At 44.9% G+C, this 23,586-nt stretch overlaps 1 protein-coding gene across 2 annotated transcripts; it reads left to right on the top strand.

Annotated features, from left to right (window-relative positions):
• Positions 1 to 6,526: 6,526 nt before the first annotated feature.
• TTC12 (tetratricopeptide repeat domain 12) lies at positions 6,527 to 23,060 on the top strand. Of its 2 annotated transcripts, none has more exons than XM_065651992.1 (21): positions 6,527 to 6,618; positions 7,148 to 7,299; positions 7,906 to 7,936; positions 8,144 to 8,218; positions 8,717 to 8,838; positions 9,628 to 9,687; positions 10,656 to 10,727; positions 11,243 to 11,303; positions 11,594 to 11,782; positions 12,336 to 12,405; positions 13,565 to 13,653; positions 14,743 to 14,911; positions 16,183 to 16,275; positions 16,557 to 16,620; positions 16,860 to 16,994; positions 17,530 to 17,631; positions 18,076 to 18,144; positions 18,971 to 19,072; positions 19,952 to 20,051; positions 21,553 to 21,778; positions 22,627 to 23,060. In XM_065651992.1, the coding sequence occupies exons 1-21, from the start codon at positions 6,555 to 6,557 to the stop codon at positions 22,700 to 22,702; spliced, it is 2,121 nt and encodes a 706-aa protein (XP_065508064.1). In that variant the 5' UTR covers positions 6,527 to 6,554; the 3' UTR covers positions 22,703 to 23,060. The 2 variants fall into 2 exon arrangements, with proteins under 2 accessions (XP_065508064.1, XP_065508063.1); XM_065651991.1 differs by having other exon boundaries at positions 8,141 to 8,218.
• Positions 23,061 to 23,586: the final 526 nt, after the last annotated feature.

Below are 23,586 nucleotides of genomic sequence, written 5' to 3'. Positions count from 1 at the left end.
AACACCTGCTTAACTTGGAATGAGAGAGTTGCTGGTGAGAGTCCTCCTATTTTTAAATTTATGAAGAGTTTAAGTCCCTTGCTGGACCTGGGCCTGACTGCATAAGAGAAATATCATCTCTGCTTTTTTAGGACATTCTCCCCTTTCCTTCATGGAACCCTCCTGGAGTTTTGAGAAGCAGAAGGGAGATTGTACAGTTAGGGCTGGTCTGGTCTCATCTCAGATGTTTGGTTATATCAATTCCTCCTTAGTATGTCAGTACATACAATTTCTTTTGACCCTAGAAATCTTATTTAAAGGCAAAGACTCTTAGCACGAGGGTGCTTGGCAGCGTGCAAGACCCCTCCTGCAAAGCTGGCTCCATCAGCTGTGGGACCAGATGGTCCCTGTAGGGCCTTCCAACTGGACTGTTCTGTCCCATCGCGTCAGGTTGTCCTGTGCAGGGACAGGAGTTGGACTCGGTGATCCTCATGGGTCCCTTCCGGCTGATTCCGCTCTGCAGAATCAAAACCATGAAATGAAGAACAAGTGCTTGGAAATCAATGCCAAGACTCCCGTTGATTTCACTTTGCATCATGTCTTTAACAGTTGGAAAAGGGGGCTGATGCAGTACGTCTGTTATCGTTGCGGAGCGGGGAGGTTGTAAGTGGGAGTCATGGAGTAACACTGAGATTTTGGGGTGAAAAGAAAGGAGGCTTGAGCAGAAGGCAGGCAGAGGTATGTAGAGAAGACCAGCCCATTGTATAGAGATGTTCCTTCTGTTGGGGTTTTGTTTTCGTTTGGGTTTTTTTCTCTTTTTTTTTTTTTTTTTTGTTGGGTTTGTTTTGTTTTTTTTTTTTTTTTTTAATTCTACTTTAGATCTGCAAGCTTGTGCACTGTGGGTGCGTGACTATTTTAGTGTGAAATGTGTTTTTTGTCATAGTATTGAAATAATAAAAGCTTCAACATAGTTTGGATGTGGAAGGTGTAGCGATAGTTCAGATTAAAAAAATCATGAGGAAAAACAAAAAAGAGAACAACTCTTAGAAGGAACAGAAGCCTTTAAATGAAAAATCAAACCAAGCTGACTGTGGCATCCATTCCGTTGTGCTAAGGTGATGAACAGAAGGATGGTGAGGGTAGGGGTAGGCTGCAGGCTCCGGTAAATCGAGCCACTTCTCTTGGTGTGTGCTCCTGAGTATGCAGTCTTTTACAGTGGCATCACGTAACTTCAAACTGTGAAAAACAATGGTCTTGTCACTTGCTAAGCGTGCGGGTTTTTGCATTTTTTCCTTAGCTCCTGGGATGCGAATGGAGGCTGACTGGATATGCAGGCATAGACACTCATGCAACACCCATCCTGAGCAGGATGTCAGGGCAGTATGGGTCCGTCCTTCAGAGCCTTGTGTCAAATTTGGCCTTTGCATGACCCATCACAGCAGTACCAGTACGACTACGGGGTAGTTTGGCCCATGGTGCCTAGGATTTTTTTTTTTTTTTTTTTCCAAAAGAATCAAACCATAAAATACGGTACAAAAAGCGACCATGGTCTGTGTGTGGCTGGGGAGAGCCCCTGGGGCAGCAGAGCGCTGGGGGCAGGCAGCGTGTACCTGCATCCCTGTGCGCGACCACAACAACTTGTTCCTCATTTCCGCCAAGTTTTTGACGGCTTTTGTCATCCATATGTTATTCTTCCTAAGTTATAACCCTCTGAGAGCTGAGCAGCTGATAGCAAACAAACGCTGTACAATTCCGATGACCAGAAACGTGTCCGGTGACACCGGTCAGCACCCATGGGGGGAAAACCGTGGTAACCGTCACCTGGATTGGCATTTCTGTCCTGGCAGGTAACCAGCCCAAAGCCCGATCCCACCCCCGGCTGCCGCGTTGGGAAGCGCCCTGCTGGCCGTGGGGGTTTGTGTTGGCGTCACTGGGCTGAGCGGCGTCCCGGGGCAGCAGTGACCCCGTCATTGCCTTTTAATGCCCTTGTGACACCTCCCAACGCTTGGAGATTAATTCTGGAGAGAGGTTTTATACTTGGCCTCAATGGAGAATATTTTCATTTAGAAGTACCCCATTTCCAAGATAGTTTAGACTTTGTTGCTTTTGTTTAAACCTTTGAAGAGGGACCAACCTGATGCCGTTTATGCTGTATATGTTTATATATGTATCCATACCATACATATATATCTATATGGCAATGTAGACTGATCAGCTTCTAGTTGTGGAGTGATGACATTTCATGCTGCAGCATACGTAAAGATGATAATAGTGCATCCAGTTGTTCAGCTTTTAGAGTGGAATTTTATTTTCACACTTTTCTATGGAGCCTTCAAACCCCAGATTTTCACACTAGGCTGTTTTGATAGTTGTTCTCAGACCTGCCATTGACATCCTTACCCAGCATTCCCTACTTTTGGGGGCCTTCTATCTTGTTAAAAAAAAAAAAAAACAAACAAAAAATTTAAAAAAAAAGATTAAAAAAAAACCAACATAAAATCTTTTTACCAAGTGAAACATCGATTCCACCTTTATTCCCATTCTCACTGGTGTAAATACTGATACTAACTGAGGATTTTGACTTTGCATTCTGTCAGAATACTGTGTTCAAATAAAAACTACCAAAAAAAAAAAAAAAAAAAAGCTCATGCGTACAGTCTGCCCTTCTTTAGCTGCTCCGTGAGGTCCTGTGCACAGACATGGATTCCCGGGGCTGTATTTGCACGTGAGCTTGGTGTGGAGTGAGCAGCCCCATTCAGTCGTGCCCACAGCGTGAGTTAAGCATGTGCCTAAGGCTCTGGGCTGTAGACAAGGAGCAAATGCAACTCTCTGCACAGTGATGTTAGTGAGGCAGCCGTGCTGCAGGGCCCGAGCTTTTCCAAACTTGGAATGTGCAGAAAGAACAGCTGTGCTTCCACCGACGGGCTCTTCCAAAGTGGTGAGTGTCCCAAAGAGGAGTTCATGATGTGATTTACAGTAAGAGTATTGCAGCAAAGCTGCTGCGATGGGCCCCGTGTGACTTTGGTACTACTGTTCCCTGGTGTTTGGCTTGTTTCCTGCCGTAGCATCTTAATGAACCATGAGGAGCTCAGGTGGCCTTTCCTCTTTAGTCAGAGATCAACAGAGGGTCCTAGAGCACTTGGCCTCGTTTGCTGCTGCAGCGCGCCTGCCCTTGTGTGAAGAGGGATGAGTTTTCTTTTCCTGGAGTCAGGGTTGTCCCCAATGCCGAACAGAACTGAAAAATTCTTTACTAGGTCTTTGTATTTCTTCAGCCATTCATCAGTCTTCGGACCTACCTTTCTTGGTAATTTTAACTTGTCTCTCCCCGTGCGGAGGCCGTGGCGCCCAGCCGTCCGTGTCGGCTTGGCTGAGCATGTCTCGTACCCCAGGCTGGGCTGAAGGGTAAGTCTAAGCTGGGGGAGCTTAAACGAGGTGGCTGGAGATCTGCTGCAAACAGTTTAACGGTTGGACTCGATGATCTTAAAAGTCTTCTCCAACCAAAATGATTCTCTGGTTCTTTCATCTCTTCTAGCCATGCTAGTTAGTTGGCTTGTCATCCGTTATAAATGTATGAATATACATGCACATGCTTTCACAGGGTATCGTTTTAAGTGCTTCTTTACTGAATTGCATGGAAATAAATAGAGACCCGGACACCATTTCGGCAATGGTGGCTCTCCCCTCTGCACATTTGCCAGTTACGCTCTCTACTGTTTGCTGCAAACCGGCAGGAAAAGGCTGCGCCTGGCACGGCCTCCCCGAGCTCTCTGTAAGGGATTAGCAGATCGTGCAACCAAACTGAGCTGAGTTCCTCGCTTCATTTGCCACAATGAAATCTCTGCCCAGCTCCTGCAGGCGGCTCCTCGTGTTTCTCTGGTGCAGCCCATAGGCACTGGCACATCAGAGACCCCACCGTTCAGCACCGCGTCTGCTGGCTGCTCTGTGAGTGACTACAGGAGCGTGAGAACAGCACGGGGAAGGAGCAGTGGCTTTCCGTGCAGCACTAGCAAATGATGCTCTTTCTTGTGTAGCCCTCCTGCAGAGCCTGATGAACAGCAGAAATAAACATTGGATCTGATGGTACAATGAAATGCAACCTCCTGAAAGGAGAAGGGGAGGCTGAATGGGAGGAGCAGAAGACCGTTTGGATGCAGGTGAGTAAAGGCAGGATTTGCCTATAGAGATGCTGCATCTTTAAGCTGAAAGGCTTCACTCCCGGACACTGCGCCAGTGGGGTATCCCAGAGGCAAGAGAGGAGAATGCAAACTTGCAGAGCAGGAGGCCGAAGTGCAGCAGCCTGTCCACCCGCCGCGAGGGGAGAGGCTGCGGGAACAGTGCTTGCTCCGTTTCCCACCCATCCGGAGGGAGTTTATCTCTGCAGGTTCACAGCCGTGGGAGAGAACCTTTCTGACGGCCCCTTCCTTGTCTCCATCGGCCTCTCGTGGTGCCGTTGGACAGGCAGGCGCCGAGTCCGTCTCTCTGCACGGGTGCGTAGGGTGGGTGCTGCTGCTTGCATGGAGCACCCACGGGACGAGAGAGAGGAGCAGGCAAGAAAGACCGCTCCACCTCCACCTGCTGCAAATCTGCAACTCCAAACTAGTCTTCTAATGCACTGATAAGCCAAACTATTTGTACTGTGTGTGCTTTACTTGTAACAGGTTTTATTCTCTTAAGACCTCGAATGTGGCTCTGTTCCCCAGATTTTCTAGGACTACAAATCAAAGCTAGACTGCTGAGCATCCCAAGTGACACAGCTATTGCCTCGTGGGTATTTTTAATTGGGCACCATGGACATTGGATTTGAGGAAAGAGGAAAAAAAAAAAAAACACCAGAGGAAAAAAACCCCACCTTTGGGATGGAGGCTTAGATGAGCAAGAGCAGAGCTGACTTGCAGCAAGAGAAAGGCAATATTCCATTTCAGTGCATGAGGGAAAGGGATCCTTCGCTGCAGCGAAGGGACTGGAAGGGGCAGGATCCTCGCTGCCGTGGGCTCGGGTAACTCAGCGCCTTGTTGCACACAGAGCCCAGGAGCGCGTTTCTCCTCCCGGGCGGTGGGACACGGCAGAACAGGCAGGTGAACGTAGCTGTGGTTCGTAACTTCGCAGTGAGGTTGTGACTGCTCGGCCAGCAGACACCAGGGCGACCTGCCCTTCTTGGTCTCCTGCACCTTACACAGCGCTGCTGCTGTTCAGGAGACTTGCCAGGTCACGTCTCTGTTTCTCGCCTTTCTCTCTGGGCTGGGTTATAATGTGCCTGGAATTAACATGTCCTGGCAGCGCAGCAGGGACTCAGTGATGCTCTGACGCTCTTTGGTCACTAGCAACTTCCATTTACTGCCACCTCAGAGCAGTGACAAGCACCCGTCTGGCTATTGGAGCCGCGTACACGTGTGTGCACGTCCTGCTGGGACCGCGCTTTGTGTGCAGCGCCAGTGCGAGAAGCTGGATGCAGAGGCTGCTTTGAACCGCATCCCCCATGGTGAAAAGGAGGGCGAGGAGTCTCTTGCGAGGCCAGCTGGCCCTCGCAGCCTGAAACGGTTGAGAAGCGCGTCTCTGGGCCATTGCATGTACTGCCGGAGCTCAGCCTGACCCTGCGCTGCCCGTGGCTCCGTTAGCCTGGGCAGAGCGCACCAGCAAAGCGCAGCTTTAGCTCAGCCGGGGCAGAGTGCACCAGCAAAGCGCAGCTTTAGCTCAGCCGGGGCAGAGCACACCAGCAAAGCGCAGCTTCAGCTCAGCCTGGGCAGACTGCCCCAGCAAAGCGCAGCTTTAGCTCAGCCTGGGCAGAGCGCACCAGCAAAGCGCAGCTTTAGCTCAGCCGGGGCAGAGCGCACCAGCAAAGCGCAGCTTCAGCTCAGCCTGGGCAGAGTGCACCAGCAAAGCGCAGCTTTAGCTCAGCCTGGGCAGAGCGCACCAGCAAAGCGCAGCTTTAGCTCAGCCGGGGCAGAGTGCACCAGCAAAGCGCAGCTTTAGCTCAGCCCGGGCAGAGCGCACCAGCAAAGCGCAGCTTTAGCTCAGCCCGGGCAGAGCGCACCAGCAAAGCTCAGCTTTAGCTCAGCCCGGGCAGAGTGCCCCAGCAAAGCGCAGCTTTAGCTCAGCCGGGGCAGAGCGCACCAGCAAAGCGCAGCTTCAGCTCAGCCCGGGCAGCGCACAAGGCCGGTGGGAGCGCGCAGGCCGACCCGGGGACGCAGGCGGCAGAGCAGCAGCCCCGGACTCGCAGCTTCGCTCCCGGCCGCCGCCCAGCGCTGGGGGCGCTGCGGCCTCCGGCCGCCTCGCTCTGCGCGGGGACCCGCCACCCTCGGGCGGGATCCTGCAGAGCACGGCCGCGGCCGGGCCGGGCGCCGCGCTGCACGCTGCGGGGTCAGCTCCCGCCGCGGCCGCTGCGCCCCTCACAAGCCCCGGCCCGCGCACGGAGCGCAGCGGCTCCTCAGGGCGGCCGCGAAATGGCGGCCGGCGAGGCCGCACCCCCTGCTTTGCATAACCACGCCCCCCCCGGCCGCGGTTCCCGTGGCAACGGCGCGGCCGCCGCGCGTCTTCCGGTTCGGCCGGTCCCCGCGGCGGGCCGCCCCGGCCCGGCCATGCTGGCCGACCAGGAGCAGGAGCGGGATTTCCAGCGCTTCCTCCGCCGCCTGGACGAGATCAGTAGGTGTCCCGCGGAGGAGCCGGCTGGCCCCGGCCGGGCGACCCCGCGGGCGGGGGCCGGAGGCGGGCGGACATCCCTGTTTTCTTGGGGTAGGCTACCAGGGCCTGAAAGAAAAAGGAGGTGGGTAAAAGCAAAGCAGAAAAGGAACGGAAAACAGGAGAATTCCCGCCCTTCCTTTCCGAGTTTGCTTTATGTGAAGTCTCCTTATGAGCTCAGGTGTCGCGCGGCTTTGCGGATGCCAAGAGTTGCTTTCTAAGCCCAGGAGATTATAGGATGCAAAAGCTGCAGGCGGCTCTCGGGAGCGAGACGGAGTTGTGTTCGTCAACGTTTCCATTTATAAATTAAAAAAATATAAATAAAAATATAAATAAATGAATATAAATATATATATAAATATAAATAAAATAACTAAAGGCCACCCTGGTCAGCCGTGTTTTCAAAAGCATACGTCATCAGAGGCACAGCGGAACTCCTGGGATCACTGGCAGCCGTGTGTGTCTCTCTCTTCTTTTTTCATCCCCTTTTTAGGCAGTTTAGTGCAAGGCTTGAACTCCCCAGACCCAGCTGTGAAGGAAAAAGCTATCGCCGAAACAGAGGAGAGGCTCCGTGACCAAGAAACTTGCAAGGAGGAAGAAAGCAAGACTATGGTGAACAGAACAGTCATCAACGCACGGGCTTCCGTAAGGGGTTTTTCCCTTTGAAGTTAAAGCTGCATGCGGTTTTGGGCTTTTAAGTAATACTAATTCATATTCCTGGCCCAGGAGGAAAAAAAAAAAAACAAACAACAAAACAAGTACAAGACTTACAAGAATGTTCTGAATGTGACTTTATTTTTTTTACTGGTTATCTTATTGGGAGGTACTTGGTGTCATATTGTCTTTCTCTAAAGGCTGTCAATAATACAGAATACTTCTATGGGATTTATCTAAGTTGCATGGAAGCACCGAGGTGCTGTAACTTGTAGCTTTTAGCTGCGCTTCAGGAACTTGAGCAAAACTAGTTGAAGCCACAAGCGTCTCTTCGTTATTTTCCCTGGGCTTTGATTCCTGCAGTAGGGTTGGAACTTCAGGGCCTCTCCTCAGGGAAGGTACACAGGGAAGCTTCCTGGTAACGTACGAAAAATAATTCAGTCCTTGCCATCCTTTGTTTAAGTGTCAATTCGCTGTTCCCAATATGCATTAATCTGGATATTTCAGAGACCCTGTGGCTTTGACCAACTTAACCAAGTGTTCCTTTGCTGCTCTGGGTTTTGGTAACGTGCATATGCTCTGTTTCTCTCTTTTTAGGATACGGCAAATGCAGAGACAGCGAACACAGGTAGGACAGTGCTCCCTACAATATTTAGCATCTCTTCAATCTATTTTAGCAGGATTGCTGTTACTTCCTGCAAGACCTAATATCACGTCTGCCAAAGCCTTAGAAATAACTTTTTTTCTCAACTGTAGATTAATTTTAATGAAGGTTGTTCTCTCTCTTTTTTTTTTTTTTGTTTTTAATACCACCAACTCTCCTGATTCAAAGAAGGCTTTCTGGCTGTTTTGGAAAAGGATGCAAAAGAACGAGCTAAACGAAGGAAGAGGAACGAACGCTTAGCAAATGGTAATTGCTAAAGGTTTTTTAGCTAATGCCTTCGCATACTATTTAGCAGGATCTGGGCTGGTTTAAGATGCTATCGAACTACTCTGTTACTGCCATTCTTACGCACGCTGAGACAGTGCTTTGGTTATCTGAGACACAGCATTGATTAGCTGGATATAACAGGGTTATATTCTTCACAGGGTTGTTGCAACCTGTTCTGCTCCACGCTGTTGTCTTTATGATAAGGGTTTGGACAGAGGGAGCAAGTGAGGGTATTTGAGGGCCGGACCGGGCGAAGAGAAATGCTCAGTTCTCCCTCAGAAAGAGGAACGGGGATGATGTGCACTGAATAGCCCAGAAGACCCTTGCAAATACCGGCTGATGAAGACAGCCGCAGTGGAGCTGGACTGGAATTTTGATGATTATTCCAACTGGAGAATATGGCCTCTGTTTCCTCAGTCACCGTTTGGGCAAATAAAAAACAAATGTTGTTTTGAGTGCCTGTGTGTTGTTTTGCAGCTCTGAAAGAGAAGGGCAATGATGCCTTCAGGAAAGGAGACTATGGCACGGCCATCCAGAGGTACACCGAAGGTCTGGAAAAACTGAAGGATAAGCAGGAACTTTACACAAACAGAGCACAGGTCAGCATGTGGAAATGAGCTACCCCGAGACTGCTTTTGGGTTCTATTCTGGCAAAGTAACGCTAAAAAGGATCGTTCTGTTCTCTAAGTGGGTTTCATAAAAGGTGATATATTTGGCATTACAGAGAGGCTTAAAAACAGAGCAAGCAGTTTTTCCTGGCTGTCCTTCACTACTAGGAATTCGTGAGTTCTGCTTTGCTGCCCTGTTGTCAACAGTAAATTTTCCCTGTGGCTGGAAGTTAACAGCAAGACAGTGCAGACTAAAGGTTTTAATCTTTTTATAAATTTACACAAAGAAGATCATTAGAGGTGTAAATTCTGCCCTGGTGATCCAATGTATCTGAGGCTTTAGTTCTGCTGCGGCTGCTCTTCCTGAGGGAGTGCTCGTGTCTCCTCCCTCTTGGATGTGGCGCAGATGAGCGCCTGCTCCGTCAGAATAAGTGGGAAAAAATCATTCCAGGTCGTAGTGTTATTTGAATGCACTGATTTTTGAATTATTTCCTTTTAGGGATCACTTTTATAACCATAGAATAATACTTGTTTTGCATTCTCTCCTTGCTTTGTATAATCCATATGTGTGTATTGAATTTTGGTTTATTCAAACTCCAAGCAGACGGAGGAGGAATTAAGAATCAGCTGGTAATTATCTGCAAAATCAATGGCTAAGCAAATAAACAATCTAATTTTTAAATTATTTTTATTTACTTAACTAATGTTTGTACAACAGTTAGTGGAAGTTGTTTGAAGTATTCTGATTCTTCTACCTGGACTATCTTGGTTTTATTTCAGGCCTACCTGAAGGTGCACGAATATGAAAAAGCCATTGGGGACTGCGAATGGGCATTAAAGGTAACTTCAGGATTCTGTCTTTTATGATCAGGTCAGCCGCTCCTGGAAGGTGGGTTTGTGTGTGACTGATGCTATGGACACAACTCCCTATGGAAATGGAATAATGTGGTGGTGGTGCACAGATTCCTGCATCCCGAGTTCACCGGAATGGTATAAAGCAGTTAATATTTCAGTGCTGTCTGTGTGCAGAAGCTTTTCTAGCTCTTAAGAGCTTTTAATTGAAAAGTTTGTTATAAGCGATAATAAACTATTAACTGCACACATTGGCACACAATACCTTGCCCATCCTTCTGAAAAGGGACTCTAAGCCACAAAGATCAGATCTGGTGGGAAAGGCAAAGATTATATCAAATGCCGAAGAGCTGAGTTGAAATGTAGTTGTGTCACATCAGTGGTGCCAATGACTACAACACAATTAACAGATTATTAATAATATTGGCAGTATCATTTAAAGAGTCAGTGTTTTTCACATGTAATGGAACTGGAAAAGATCACCTGATGTGTTGGTGTTGAGCTGGATGTTTCCTCTTTTTTTCTTCTTTTTTTGTGCACAGCTGATGAAAATTGGTACCTATTCCTGGGAGAACTAATCAAAAGACATGGAAATTCTGTTGTTATAGAAGTTGTGCGATTATAGACTTGCTGATGCAGGCCTTAACAGCTACCTAACTGTATGAGAGTCTGCTTGTATTGCCTCAAGTGCAGCTTTCTGGGAAGGGTATGAGCACCAGCTGCTTTCCACCTTTAACCAGACCAAAGCCTGCGTTCCTTGCTTAGGGAAGGAAAGTTGATACCTGGAGGTGATAATTCGCCATATAAACTTTAGATACCTCTAGTAGACGGTATGGATGCTCTTTTTTGTGCTTACGGTTACTTTGGGCAGCTATAACTATTAGACAGAAGGCTGGAAAAAATATTTAAAGGTTAAAATTTCTAAACACAATTAATAGTTCCTTTTTTTAACACAGTGCAATGAAAAATGTATTAAAGCCTATTTTCTGATGGGAAAAGCTCACCGGGCACTTAAGCACTACAGTGAGGTAAGCTGACTAAATCTCATGCCCCTGGGACCACATTTTGTTCTGCGTTTGCCCCGAAGAGACAATCGAGTAAAATGTATTTCATCTTTTTATCCTAAATTGCTCTGTGCAGTGCATGTTATTGAACTGTTGCTGCATATAACTAAGAAATGATTACATGTTATCTGTGCATGAGAAAAATCCCTACATAATTCAGGTTCAGTGAACTGTTAAGATTAAAGATGCTAGTGAGAGCAAGATATATATATTTTTTTTTTTTTCCCAAGATCCCAGTGAAATGAATATCAAACTAAAGATTTAATTCTGCATTTCATGTATGAAACCCTAATGGAAGTGTAAATACTTTTAATCATGGAAGTTTTGACTTGTGTGTCTCCGTAAATCTGATTTTTCCCACTTCAGTACTGTGGGCCAAGAACTTTTGAGCTTAAATGGGATGACTCTGCCTAGGTTATAATTTTTATCGTCTTCCTATTTCATCTTAAATTGAGAGACCTATTACTTTCTCTGTTAAGTCTCGGCAGTGTTATGAGAAGATCTTACAAATTGATCCCCAAAAGGAAAGCCTATTCAAAGGTAAGAAATTTAAATTTTTACACTGTCGTCCCTTGTTTTCTGATCAAGATAGAGCTTAATCAACCCCCTGTTCAGCTCTTCAGAACTTTTGATGGAGTCTTTTCATGCAGCTTTTGTTTGTGATGGTTTCTTGTTTAAGCTGTTTCACTCACCAGAGCTGTAGGTCGTTCTGTACCTCTGCGTGTAGAACTTCGTGCTCGCTCTCTCATGGAGTCTGCTTCATTTTTACTTGAAACTTGACCATGTCAAAACATTTACCTGACATGCGTTGTTTTCTTATGATTTCCAAGATTGTATCAACGAGGTAAACTTGGAGGAAAAAAGAATGAAAGATGAAGAAACAGCAATGAAGGAGGTTCGGTCTGGGAACGTTGCTGCTCTGTCTATAAAAGAACTGCTGCAGAAACTGGAGAGGCCGGACCAGAGCATCCTGTACTACACAGGAGGGATCAGACTTTTGACAGGAGCCGTCAAACACTGTAAGTATGTGACGCCAAGTTTGTTGATCATGGGAGTCCAAGTAGATTAATACAAGTGGAGTAGTTTTTAAAGGAACAGAAAAACTATTCCTATATTTGAAACATAAAATCAGCAGCGTTTGACTTCAAAATTTATGGCCAGTAGATATTTACATATAATTTTGGAACTAGGCGGATGTTGTAGCTGATCTGTTAAGACTTCTTAAGAGGTGTTTCATTTGTTTTGAAATATTTGTCATTCTCTGTTAAAGCATATTGATTCGCAAAGCCGGTCTCGTGTTTCGGTTTTCCTAAAAAGCCTTTGACTTGAAGTCAATTGTCCTTCACAGCAGCAGGCATGAATTAGAGAGGGCTTTAGCTTCAAAGCTGTTTCTACTTCAAGTCGCATTCCTGGAGTTTTTCCCCTCTTCTAACAATGTTCTTTCCCCAGAGCTGTTGATCCAGTGACCTTTTCTTTTAACACTGTGTTATAGGAGAGCGGGAGTCTGCCTTCACAATGATATATCAGCCAGATGGAGCATAGAGCTGATTTGTTTCTCTCTGAATTTTTCAGGCACTGAGCAAACTTTATTTAGAACAAACAATGGATTCAGTATCCTCAAAGACAACGAGGCTGTAAGACGGTAAGAGCTCTCCAAAGGAAAACAGTAGGGTGTTACAGCATGAGAAAATGAAGAGGTTGTTTTCAAGAAAGACAATCACATCTTGAAATGCACGTGAAATTATCAAAAGATAATGTAATAACAGATTTTAAAGTCTGAATGGACTGACTCTTATCTGACTCCTATAGAAACAGTGGTCTCTTAGATGCAGTGAACAGAACTAATGAATTTCTGCTTCGGTCTCCTATTTCTGTACACTTATCCTGCCTCTCATGGTGAGAGCAAGTTTGTGGGGGGAAAAAAGCGCACGCGCACACACAAAAACCCAACATGCCTTAGGATAAAAGAGATCTGAAAGCACTTAGTTGCTTTAAGTACACCTGGCTAGACTCCCTGGTGCTATTAGTTGCTGTCGGTAAATATTTGGCCATATAGCTCTGTAGTGTAACCTGTGGAACTCTCTAATCCTGTAATCAAGGATGAGGGTCATCTCTGGGGACCCATATCTTCTGCTGCCATGCTTGCTTGGCTGCCGTCATATTGTGTTTCGGTAATCAGGAAACAAATCTGACTAATATTTACCCATATTGCTTTATAATCTTTGTCTTTAGAGGGATCTTGTGTCTGAATATACATTGGAGTCAAGTTCAGTTAGAATGGAAACAAGTAACGTGCAAAAGATGCGATTTGAAAATTTTGCACTACTAAGTTAGTTCAGAACGGGTCAGCACAGCTGTTCTTTACGGCTGACAGTGGGTCTGCAGCACAGAGACTTCTTTAGGGTTCATCGGTGTTTTGGATGTTGGCCGTAAACAGACTTCAGAGGTGAAGCCCTTCCAGATTTGCACAGAGTTTTTACGCCCAGGCTATTGACAACTATCTCGGTGCAGAACTGAATTTATCACCTGTATTGTGCTGTGTAACGCTCGTATAGGGTCTGTGTGTGTTGAAGGTAGAATAGAGCTAGTAGATTATAAATCTGGTCTTGGGGAGGTCCTCTGGAAAACAAGTCTGATAGTTCTAAAAATGTTTAACCAATGAGCTGGGTTTAGAGCTTATGAACTTACGTGTTCACGTGGCAGAGCCTCATCTCTGTGGGACTTTGCTGATTTCCCTAGCCAAAAAGCTAATGGTTTGATCTGTCCTTCGCTCTTTTTACGAGATAACATTTCTAATTTAGGGCCTTCTGTGCAGAGAGAAAAAACACTGCCGAAGTGGATCTGTCTGTTTCTCTTCTCTTCCTTTGGCAAGCCGTCTGCACTGGGAACGGTAAGGCTATATAATGAGCATGAATCACTGCTAATGTACTGTTAATATGGCACTTATTGTGTCTGGAAGTATTGTTTGGCATGAGCATCACTTTGCCAGAGCACTCGGCTCTAGACTGTATTGTAAACAAAGTGTTACAGATCAAAGGCAAGTGTTAGAGGTATACTGCTGGCAGCAACCGCAGTTTTGACGGTTCTGTGCATCATGAGATGAAACTTATAGTCTGTTTCTGTAAGCATTTTAAATTTGCTGACAGGATGGAAAGTAAATTCCCTGTGTTTATTGCAGCTTTTAAGATAATATCACTTGTGTCATTTTGCCTTGTTTTAAGCAGTTGTACCAGCAAAAAGCAGAGTTTTGTAGAAGTGCCACTAGAGAAGGCGGAATTCCTTTGGCATTCACAATCGGTAGTCACTGGGCAGGTAGCCCTTACCTCTGTTTCTAGGGAGTATACGTGTAGATGAGAAATCATCCGCTGTGGCGGTGGGTGATAAAGTGGTGCAGGGTGCCACACGAGGAAAACAGAATGCTTGGTGTCAGCGTCTGCGTTGACTTGTATACCACAGGATGCAGCTGATGCCCAAGAGGATATTCATGCTGCACGGTAAGGGGAAAGCCTGTTTTGTACTCTGCCTGCAGGTAGTTAGCAGTAAATACAGAGGGATGTGCAGGATCCGTGGCGTACGTGTTTGTGCTGGCGGGGCAGTGTGCTGGTGTGCCCGAACAGCCCGGACCCTCACCGTTGGCGGGCAGCCGATGCAACGAGGAGCTCATGGTTCTGGGGTCTCTTTGCTTGAAGCAGCACTTGGTGCCTGACAAGCTAACGTGTTGCTGGTGAGAGCAGAAATTCCAGCACAACTGTATGTGTTGAGGTAATGGAGCTGAGAGAAGAGTAGTCGCTGTTCGGCCTTACCATTGCTCTGCAGGGGTGTTATGCAAGATGGACACATCAAAGTGAATGAGCACAGTAGTGGATGAAACAAAGACATTAAACATGTTAAATCAGCACCTAAAAAGAAAAAAATATAAGAGTAATGGGAGTGCCATTTGTGTGTGACATTGCTCTTAGGTCTTCTCTTTTTTTTTCAGAAGAAAATCAGCGTCTTCTATTGACTCAGCCTGATGTGAATGCACAGCTGCCAAAACTGCTTTCCTCCGGGGTACCGGAGATCCAAAAGGAGACATTGGCACTAATTTCTCTTTACTCAGAGAATGAGAACGGGAGGAGACTGCTTGTCAGGCACCAGGACCTAACAAAGTAATGAACGCTACTGTACCTGAGAAAAATGTCCTCACTGCCTGGGTTCACACATGGTCAGAACTCATTCCGCTAGCACCAAGGTGACAGGCTTTCAGAAAGGAACGTAATGGCATTGACACTTCTGTCCTTGAGGTACAGGCCTAGCTAACGTTAGGTGTGTGGGCAAAACTGCAGTAAACTTTGTATTTGAAGATGTCTGTGAAAATAAGCAGCAAGGACTCATTCCTGAGGAGATTCATGTAATATTGAGGCATAGTTACATCTTTTTAAACCAGCAAGTGTGCGTTTGTCTCGCGCTCAATCAGGAGCTTACACTGTTCTCTCTTAATAGCTCATGGTTTCAAGCTGCGACTTTCTCCTTATTTGGTATTTGGCATTTATGATTATTCAGTGTTGCCATGACTCACTAAGTGGAGAAAGAAATAACAGTCTATTACCTTTATCCTATGGTCCTGCTATTTCCTTCTAGAGTTAAGCAGAGGAGAAATTTTAATTTACTGGTTTTCACTACATGCTTTGAAGTAATGGATGAGCAGAAAAGATCCTCCAACAATTGTACACACTTCACTATATTATATACGACGTTAATCTAGAGACATTTTTCCTTGGAGGAAAGGTTAAAGAAATGAGCCACATCCGAGAGGATGCTTTAAAAAGGCAGATAATTTACTGTGGCTTGAAATATCAGGAGCCTGAAAAATCTTTTGTTAACTTCTGAAAGAGATCCTGGGCCTGATTGCTTGAAAAGAGTTAGGATGTTCAGAAGGTGAAGCTGAAGATGTTGAGCTTCTTGGCAGTTGGGCTCATCATTGAAAAGAGATGAGACTATAGGTTCTCTCTCTACTCTGGAACTTTTTAGTTAAACGCCTCTGAAGGGTTGCATTCTGCTTGTCTGTCCCCAAGATGTTTGCAGCAGAGCAGCTTAGCCTCCAGTGTCCGTGAAGCTTACATGCTGATGGAATGTTATAATGCTGACAGAAATGGGTACGTGTGTTACAATTGCTGTGCTTGTGCAAGGAGGGGCATTGTGATATTGGCACTTGTGCAAGGAGGGATATTGTCAGAGAATCTAGTACTAAAATATTGTTCTACTGGCAGTTAGGTGACTGAGTACGTTTGAAAGGCCTGCTAATATCCAGCTTGGTCAAAACCCTACTGAACACAATGAAGTTCAAGACCGTAAACTTTGTTGGTGCACTTAAAATATTATTTTGATCTTTAATAATTAAACCAAAGTGGATATAATTTGTTTATTTTTTTAATAACAGATGGCTGCAGATTTTGATGACGTTTGTCAGCAGCACTGATGCCAGGGCTAGCAGTGCCGTGAACATCCTATCTGATTTAACTGAAGAGGAAAGGTAACTTACATTTCTTCGTTCATCAAACTGTTCTTATCTCAACCCATGAGGTTGTTTGGTTTGTTTGGTTGGTTTTTCCCTTTCTGATTGTCTCCCCCACCCCACCTGGGGGAGAGGAGCGAGCGAGCAGCTGTGTGGTCCTAGTTGCTGGCTGGCATTAAACCACAACGACTGCTGACTGACGTTGACCTTGTCTTTATGTTGCTGTTGTGTTGACTTTATCTGTGATTTTTGTCTAAAGCTATAAGTGTCCAAATATGGCTTTCTTTATCCCCCAACAGGTTCAAAACCCAGTGTCGTGTCATGCTTTCCACAGGTGTTTTACCTTTATTCACCCAGTTGCTGGTATGAAAGATCCGAGTTTCTATATTTCTGGTTTACTTGTGTGTGTAACATGTCTTATGACCACTCTTTCCAGTTTTACAGCCAGTTGCTTCTAGACAGAACCTCTCTGTGGTAGAACTACAGTAGTTAACTGTGTCTCTAGTTCTGTTCCCATTTGCCATTGCCAGAGGGGTGGGAACATGTGTTTGTGTTTCCTTGTCACTTGTTCTTGATTTGTTATTCCACTCTTCTGTCTTCAGACCTCTGCCAAGCTGGTGAACCAGGCAGCCCTCGCCCGTTGCATTGGCGTCATGGGGAATCTGTGTGCAGACGTGGCCATTCGGATGCAGATGGCCGAGTGCAAGGAGTGCTGGCAGGCGTGCTTAAAGCTTGTGGTAAAGAAACTTGACAGCTCCCTAGAATAGTGTTTTCAGCCCTGTCTCCTGTGGAAATGGTACTTGTGTGATCATGTTTGTCTGCCTCGCCTAATAGCTTTGAACCCTTGACTGAGATCTTTCGAATGTAGTAGTTGGATAAAGGTCCATTGTTCACGAAAGTTGCAGATCGATAGATGGGTGGGGGAGAGCGAGTGGTGCCTTATTTTACGTGGCCCTGTTCAGGGTAAGGATGCAGTATGAACTCAGTCCTCAGAAACTAAAGAATTCAGAGGGCGGGAAAGGATCTTATTAACTGCCTAAACATCAGAAGTTTGGAGTGTGCAGCTTTAGGTACCAAAGGGAAACAAACACAAGGATGAATCTGTATTAAAAAGGCATCATTTGCTCTGGTGCTTACAGGACTTTTTCTTCCTTCTAAGTTCGTGGTGCATCAGGGGAACACTGATGCCGGGTGTAAGTACGCACTCACAAGACTGAGGAAGTGCCTGTGCTGAACCTCTGAACTGCTGGCACTTCTCTCCTTTGCGCACAGGATGAATACTTGGCTGTCAGCACACCCGAGTACCAGGCGTGTTTGTTTGCAGTCCTGGGCCTAATAATGAACTTACTGCTTGAATCAAATGTGACCATCCAGGTACGCAAGATCTGTTTTTAGTTTTTATTGGTATTTAAGGTTATCATTACAGATAGCTGACAATTTAAGTAAACTAAGAAGTGAAAAAATTTACAAAACTTTCTCTTCCACCGCCACCCCCCATATACACACAGTTATGAGAAAAATACAGTGTAAAGCACATATAGTACCTTTCCATAGTGTTTTGTTTGGCATCATTCTCCGGTTGTGGAATGTTCTTAGATGCTTGGCATGTTCCAAAATCATTTAAAACTAAGGATTCGATCAAGAAGGAACAATTTCTTAAGTCAGGTCTGGATGGTGAAGTGTTAGTGACTTAGTGCCATGTGTGCCCTGATCTCCATTGGATCCTCCGTTGTAGAGTACTTTGTGTATGAGCCCATTTCTTCTCTTAACACCTGCCAGCAATCAGCTGGACCTGGGTTTTCCGTGTTCTTGTTTCAGTACTTTGCTGTGGACCTGAGTGGCAGGTGCATGTCTCTCCTTGGGGACAAGGATGGAAGGATTGTGACAGTAAGTGGAATATCTACGGACTAATGAAAGACTGGATTGTTTGACCCGACCTCAACACTTCAGTGCAAACTGTTGCCCTGTGCAAGTTTGTGCCTTAGGCTTTGAAGCTTAAAATGTTCATAATTGTTAGTAGTAAAGAAGTAACATACCCTTTATATTGTTCAGGTTTTCGTATTATTTGATGCAAGAGGTGTTCAATATTCTCTCGAAATAGACTTAATAGAAGCTCTTACAAATAATTTCATCCTTAGAATTGTGTTCAGTATAAAGCTCTTCAAAATCAATCTAGGAGCGAAGGAGCGAGAACAATTTGGGTGTTTAGCTGCTGTTTCTTTTTACAATTCTTGTATGTGAATCATACCTGGGAGATTGAACTCCTATTAATGTGTGTAACTCCCACAGATAGCAGTTATTCAAGGCAGATAGGTAGGAGCAGATGTGGACTCAGAGTCCATTCGCCTCTCTGAACTGACATGAATTCTCCTGATCTGTTTTACTTGACTCAATAGCATCAGTGCTGGGCTGGTTTCTACTGGGAATTTGTTTCAATAAAAAAGCACGCAGGGAGTTGTCCTGTTGTTTGTTGTTTGGTCTCATCTCTGTCTACACTGAGTCTTTCGAAGCTGTGCTGAGTTTGGTGTCCGGTAAGCAATAAAAAAGCCATGTCCTAAAGATGTTCTTTGTTATGTTTCTGTAAATTTCTCCTTGTATCGCTTTAATTATTTGGCTTTATTCTGCAAAAAACCAAAATAATTTGAAAACTCCTTAAAGTTGTCTGGACGAATAAACTTTTTTTTTTCTTCCTTCACACTGTTTTCTAACAAAGAGAGCCATTGGAGTGCTAAGTCGCATCCTGCCAGCATCCTCCTCGGCGATAGAAGAAGTAGTAAAAGGAGGGGTGGTGAAGAAAATGATCAAATTCTTGAAAGTAAATTAATTTAACAAAATTCGCTTTATTTTTGCTTGCGTTGTCCCTTAAGAAAACCATAGTTGCCTCTGTGTTTAGCCTCTTTTCCCTGGGAGAAAGACCTGTGCAGTCACTCTGACTGCCGCTGGCTGCATCTGTGTTGGCCATTGTAACTGCTCTTGAGTTTCGTTTTAAGCTAGGTAAGCAGTTTGGAAATTAGACTGGCTCCTGTGGTCTGGTCTGTAGTCCAGATTCTTCAGCTGTTTCTGCACGAGCCAGATGCCCGCGCACAGCTCTGCTTGCAGGGACCTGCAAATCCCAGAATCAACTACTGCAGGCCCAGTTGGTGCATTAGAGCTTAAAGTTGGTGTGATCTAATTTGGACCACTGAAAAGCGATGGAGCCCTTTCCACTGATCAGCAGTGACTGCTGAGCCAAGCTGGGAAGCAATTTTTCCCTAAATAATGCATATGTTAATGTGCAGCCACTGTTTTATATAGCTGTGGATCTAGCAGAATGTGTATCTACCCAGCCTGATGTGGATTTCAGAGATTTGCTATGACACAGATAAAATTAGACTAAAAAAGGTTGTGGCACTCAGCTTGGCTTGTGTAATTAGCAAGCATCAGGGGAGTTAATAGTTTGAAAGGAACTGGGCTCCAGAGATTCAGGGATTTTTGTATGTTTGTTGCTGGAGGAAAGAGATGGTTCTTGCGTCATTTTCAGCCTGTGTTCATCTTGAGATATATATACTCTACAAAGGTCTTGCTTTGGTATTTGGGCTTAGGCGTAAGGAATACCTAACTACCCCCGTGGTACCTAAGCTGTTCTGTAAGCTTGAGTAAGGTGGGGTATGAACTGTATGTTTGTTAATGCATGCTTGATTCTCATCAAATCTAGGCTGGAGGACAGATCACATCCAACTATGGTATAAAGACCCTTTCCATCTGCACCAGGAGTAGCAGACAAGCTCAAGAAGATCTAGTGAAGTCAGATAAAAGTAAGTGACAACTTCACTAGAGACTGAATGCAGAGATGGAATCTCAGTATCATCCAATTACTTTCTTCCCCTCTAGAATGGAACTGAACACTGGGTTTTACTCTTGCAAGACTTTAGCCATGTCTTCTGAGTAACGTGCTGGTTTGCCTCCTGAAATAGTGCTTAATGGGCCTTAGCTCTGTGTGTGGATGGAAATAGGCGCATCAGATAATAAGCCTGAGATGGAGAAACTGCGCTTTACTCTAGGGAAATGGCTCCATATGCTTTTTCAGAGCCAGAAAAAAAGTGCTTGTAAACTGTAACAGAATTGGGTTGTACTTCCCAAAGTTAGTGCCTAAAATAAGAATCTTCATTTAGACATCTGATTTCCAGAGGGTGAGGCTGTTTATATTTTCCCTCAATTTACATGCAGATATTTGGCCTGCTATTAAAAGGAAATAGATACAGAGACAGACTGATGATATCAGATCAGATGTCTTAGGGTATTTGTGAGTATTTAGCTCTAGTCATGTGGTATAACACTACTTAGATTGCTTTAAAATCTAGGTTCAATTAATGCTAATGTAACTGCAACAGAGAATACCTAAGTTTTATCTAAAGGGTTGAACCTGTCAAGAAACTGTCAGCTCATGTAGTTCAACTTGAACCCTAAGGATTTCCACTCATTAAAAGCCTCTCAGAGCATCATCTTCCTTTTGTACACCCCATATTAGTTGCACTGTCATCTGTAGATGAAGCTTTCGTTTCCTCAGATTAGTCAAAGCACTTCACTCTTGTTCTTTCCACCAAAACTCTGTGTATTACTCTTGTGAGAGGTCACTTTTTTTTCTTTCATCTCTGCCAGCCCAGACATTGCCCTGTTGTTAGGAGCCTGTTGGAAACAAGCTGCTGTCCCATGACATTAAATTGCTTTCCAGCTGAGCCACCTAGTTCAGCTTCTGCACCAGCCGCTGTTGGTGTCTGCAGCAGCGCTGCCTTTTCAGCAGGTATTGCAGCAGAAAAGGTGGGATGTGATCTGGAAGAACAGATGGGACCATGAAAGAAAACCAAAGCCAACTTATCTAACTCCCGAGGAAACTTCATGCATGTGAAAGCCATGGCTGTGTTTTATTTAGAAAGCGTTCTAAGTGTTTCTAGATTCTGTGGCCCGAAAAGTTGCTGCTGCTTGCAGATGCCAGCAAGAGCTGTACAGCTCTGCATCAAGAGCACAGACAAAATACTCTGGTGCCATACATTAGTATAGGTTACAGAAGCGGGTGAGCTGAGCTGCATTCTGTTAGCTAAGGATACATAGAAAGCTTTTGTATGTTCCTTTTTTTCAGCTATTCTTTCCACAACAGTATTTCTGTCTTAAAACAGAACCTTAACCTGCTCCCCCAGGTTTTCTAGAAAAATGCCTGACACGGAACAGTGCTCACTCTCTAGGTAAAGACAGGAGGAGATATCAGTGCTACTTGAACAAAACGGTGTGCCTTCTGTACAATTCATCTCTCTCTCCCAGGGTTCAGTGTGCTGCTGAAGCTCTTGGACTCGGAGAATGAAATGATTGTGGGAAATGCTGCTTTCTGCCTTGCCCAGTGCCTTGTAGTTCCTGGAGCAGCAACGGCCTTACTGGATTCCGATGTTGTGATGATTTTGTTGAAACATGCTGGTGGCGATGCTACAAGAACTTCAGTGCAGCAGAATGCAGCAATTGCTCTGGGGAAGCTTTGTGTCGCTGAACCAAGGTATTGTAAAAAAACTATTGTTCTCCTGCACCGCCAGGCTGTTATTAGGTGGTAGTTCTTGAAAACCTGACCAGCGTAATATACTCCATGAAATCCATCACCCTTCCTCCAAGGAGAATTCCCACTTCTGGTGCTGTCCCCACAGTTCTGCTTTAGGGTTCCTGTGTTGTTAGGTATCCCTCGTCATGTGTTTCAAAGAGCTGCTTTTGCGTGGCTTTCTGATGCTACCTGTGCTGGAAGAACGGAAGGAGGAGGAGTGATATTACAAGTTTCTAGAGGTCAGAGCAATGATGAGAGCAAAACAAAAGTATAAATGTCAGCAAAGAATGCCTGCTGCTGCCTGCCAAGAGTAAGCCAAGCTCTAGCTGCCTGCAGACTGCCAGCGGCAGTGAGCTGCCTTCCAGACAGTGGGGCTGGGTTCAGCTTGTTCATACCCATCCTGAACCCCTCACTGCGGAAAGCAGGGGATGATGCTTGGGTTCCAAAAGTTGAAGTACCTTCCTTCTGCTGGAGATCCCGAATGAACAACAGAGAAAGTATCTGCTCTGGGATTTGCAAAACACTCCAGAGACATAAAAGGGAAACCCCTTATTTACTTTGTTTTGTTAATTTGAAATGTCACCTATTTGAACAATTGTCAAGTATTATTTAGAACTTTCATTTTCCTCTTTTGGGGGAATAGTAATCTAGAAACTCTGTTTATCATGCTACTTTAGGAGGAATTTATCAAATGTAGCATTAAACATCCTTGGCAGTTTTGGCATGGGGTATAGCAGAGCAGTGGAAGTTTAACATTTCCTTTGTTAGTCATCTTCGATTCCCCTGCAAGCTTTCTGTTGTCTTTTCAGGCATCTTTTTCAACTGCGGAAACTCAATGGACTGGCCATCCTGAACTCCTCTATGAAATACATACAGAGCACCTGAGGCCTTCAGGAGAGCTTCCAAATGTACTGTTAACGTCCCTTGCTGTTGAGTAATTTCTTCTTTAATAAAACTAACTCAAAGCACATCAACTTTTAAATCCCTTTTCAAAGTGCTTGCTGGTCCTCCATAAAAGCCAGTAAAACAACATCAATATAAGTACCAAGAGAAAGAAGTTAGTTTATTATCTAGGCTAACAACTAAAATAACAGCCTGCATTAAGCTTTGATAAGTGATGTTGCCCTTTCTTACTGGTGAGTTCTTTGCTGGTTAATCATTGACCAATGGCTTGTCTGGTTTGCTTTCCAGTTTGGGTCCAGTACCCCGTGTATTAGAAGAAAATAGAAATAAATTGTGAGTTGTGACTTTGAAGAATCGTGTGGGTGGTGTTTGTTTTTGCCCTATATAGTGTCCTCTGCTGGCTGGATTATGATTCAGTATTGCATGTGTGATATATCACCTCACACTTTACTTAAACCTTAAACTTCATACTTAGCTGCTTGAATATGTTGGTCTTAATTTCACTAGGCGCTCAGTCTAAATGATAATTCATGACAATGAGGCTTGTTTATCAATTATGAACTGTTTATTTTAGTAGCGTTGCACTTACTATACGCTATATAAATTCAATTCTATCCCTTGATGCTTTACTTTGTGTGGAGTAAAAACAGTAGATGACCTTGCTGATCTTAAGTACTTTCTCATGGCTCCTTCTGTTCATCTCTAATCCCCTTTACAGTTATTTGTTTTTTAAGCAATAACACAAATGGCACACCCTTCTAGCGTTTGTTTTCTGCAGAGATCAAGAATGAATTACTGCTAACGGCAAGTGTAATTTGAAAAGAAAGGCAGTAATGCCTTGCTCTTACCTTTTCTGTGGTCTTCCA

This window comes from Caloenas nicobarica, chromosome 26 (genome assembly GCF_036013445.1).
Source record: "Caloenas nicobarica isolate bCalNic1 chromosome 26, bCalNic1.hap1, whole genome shotgun sequence".
NCBI lineage: Eukaryota > Metazoa > Chordata > Aves > Columbiformes > Columbidae > Caloenas > Caloenas nicobarica.
This window is presented reverse-complemented; position numbering and strand designations above follow the sequence as displayed.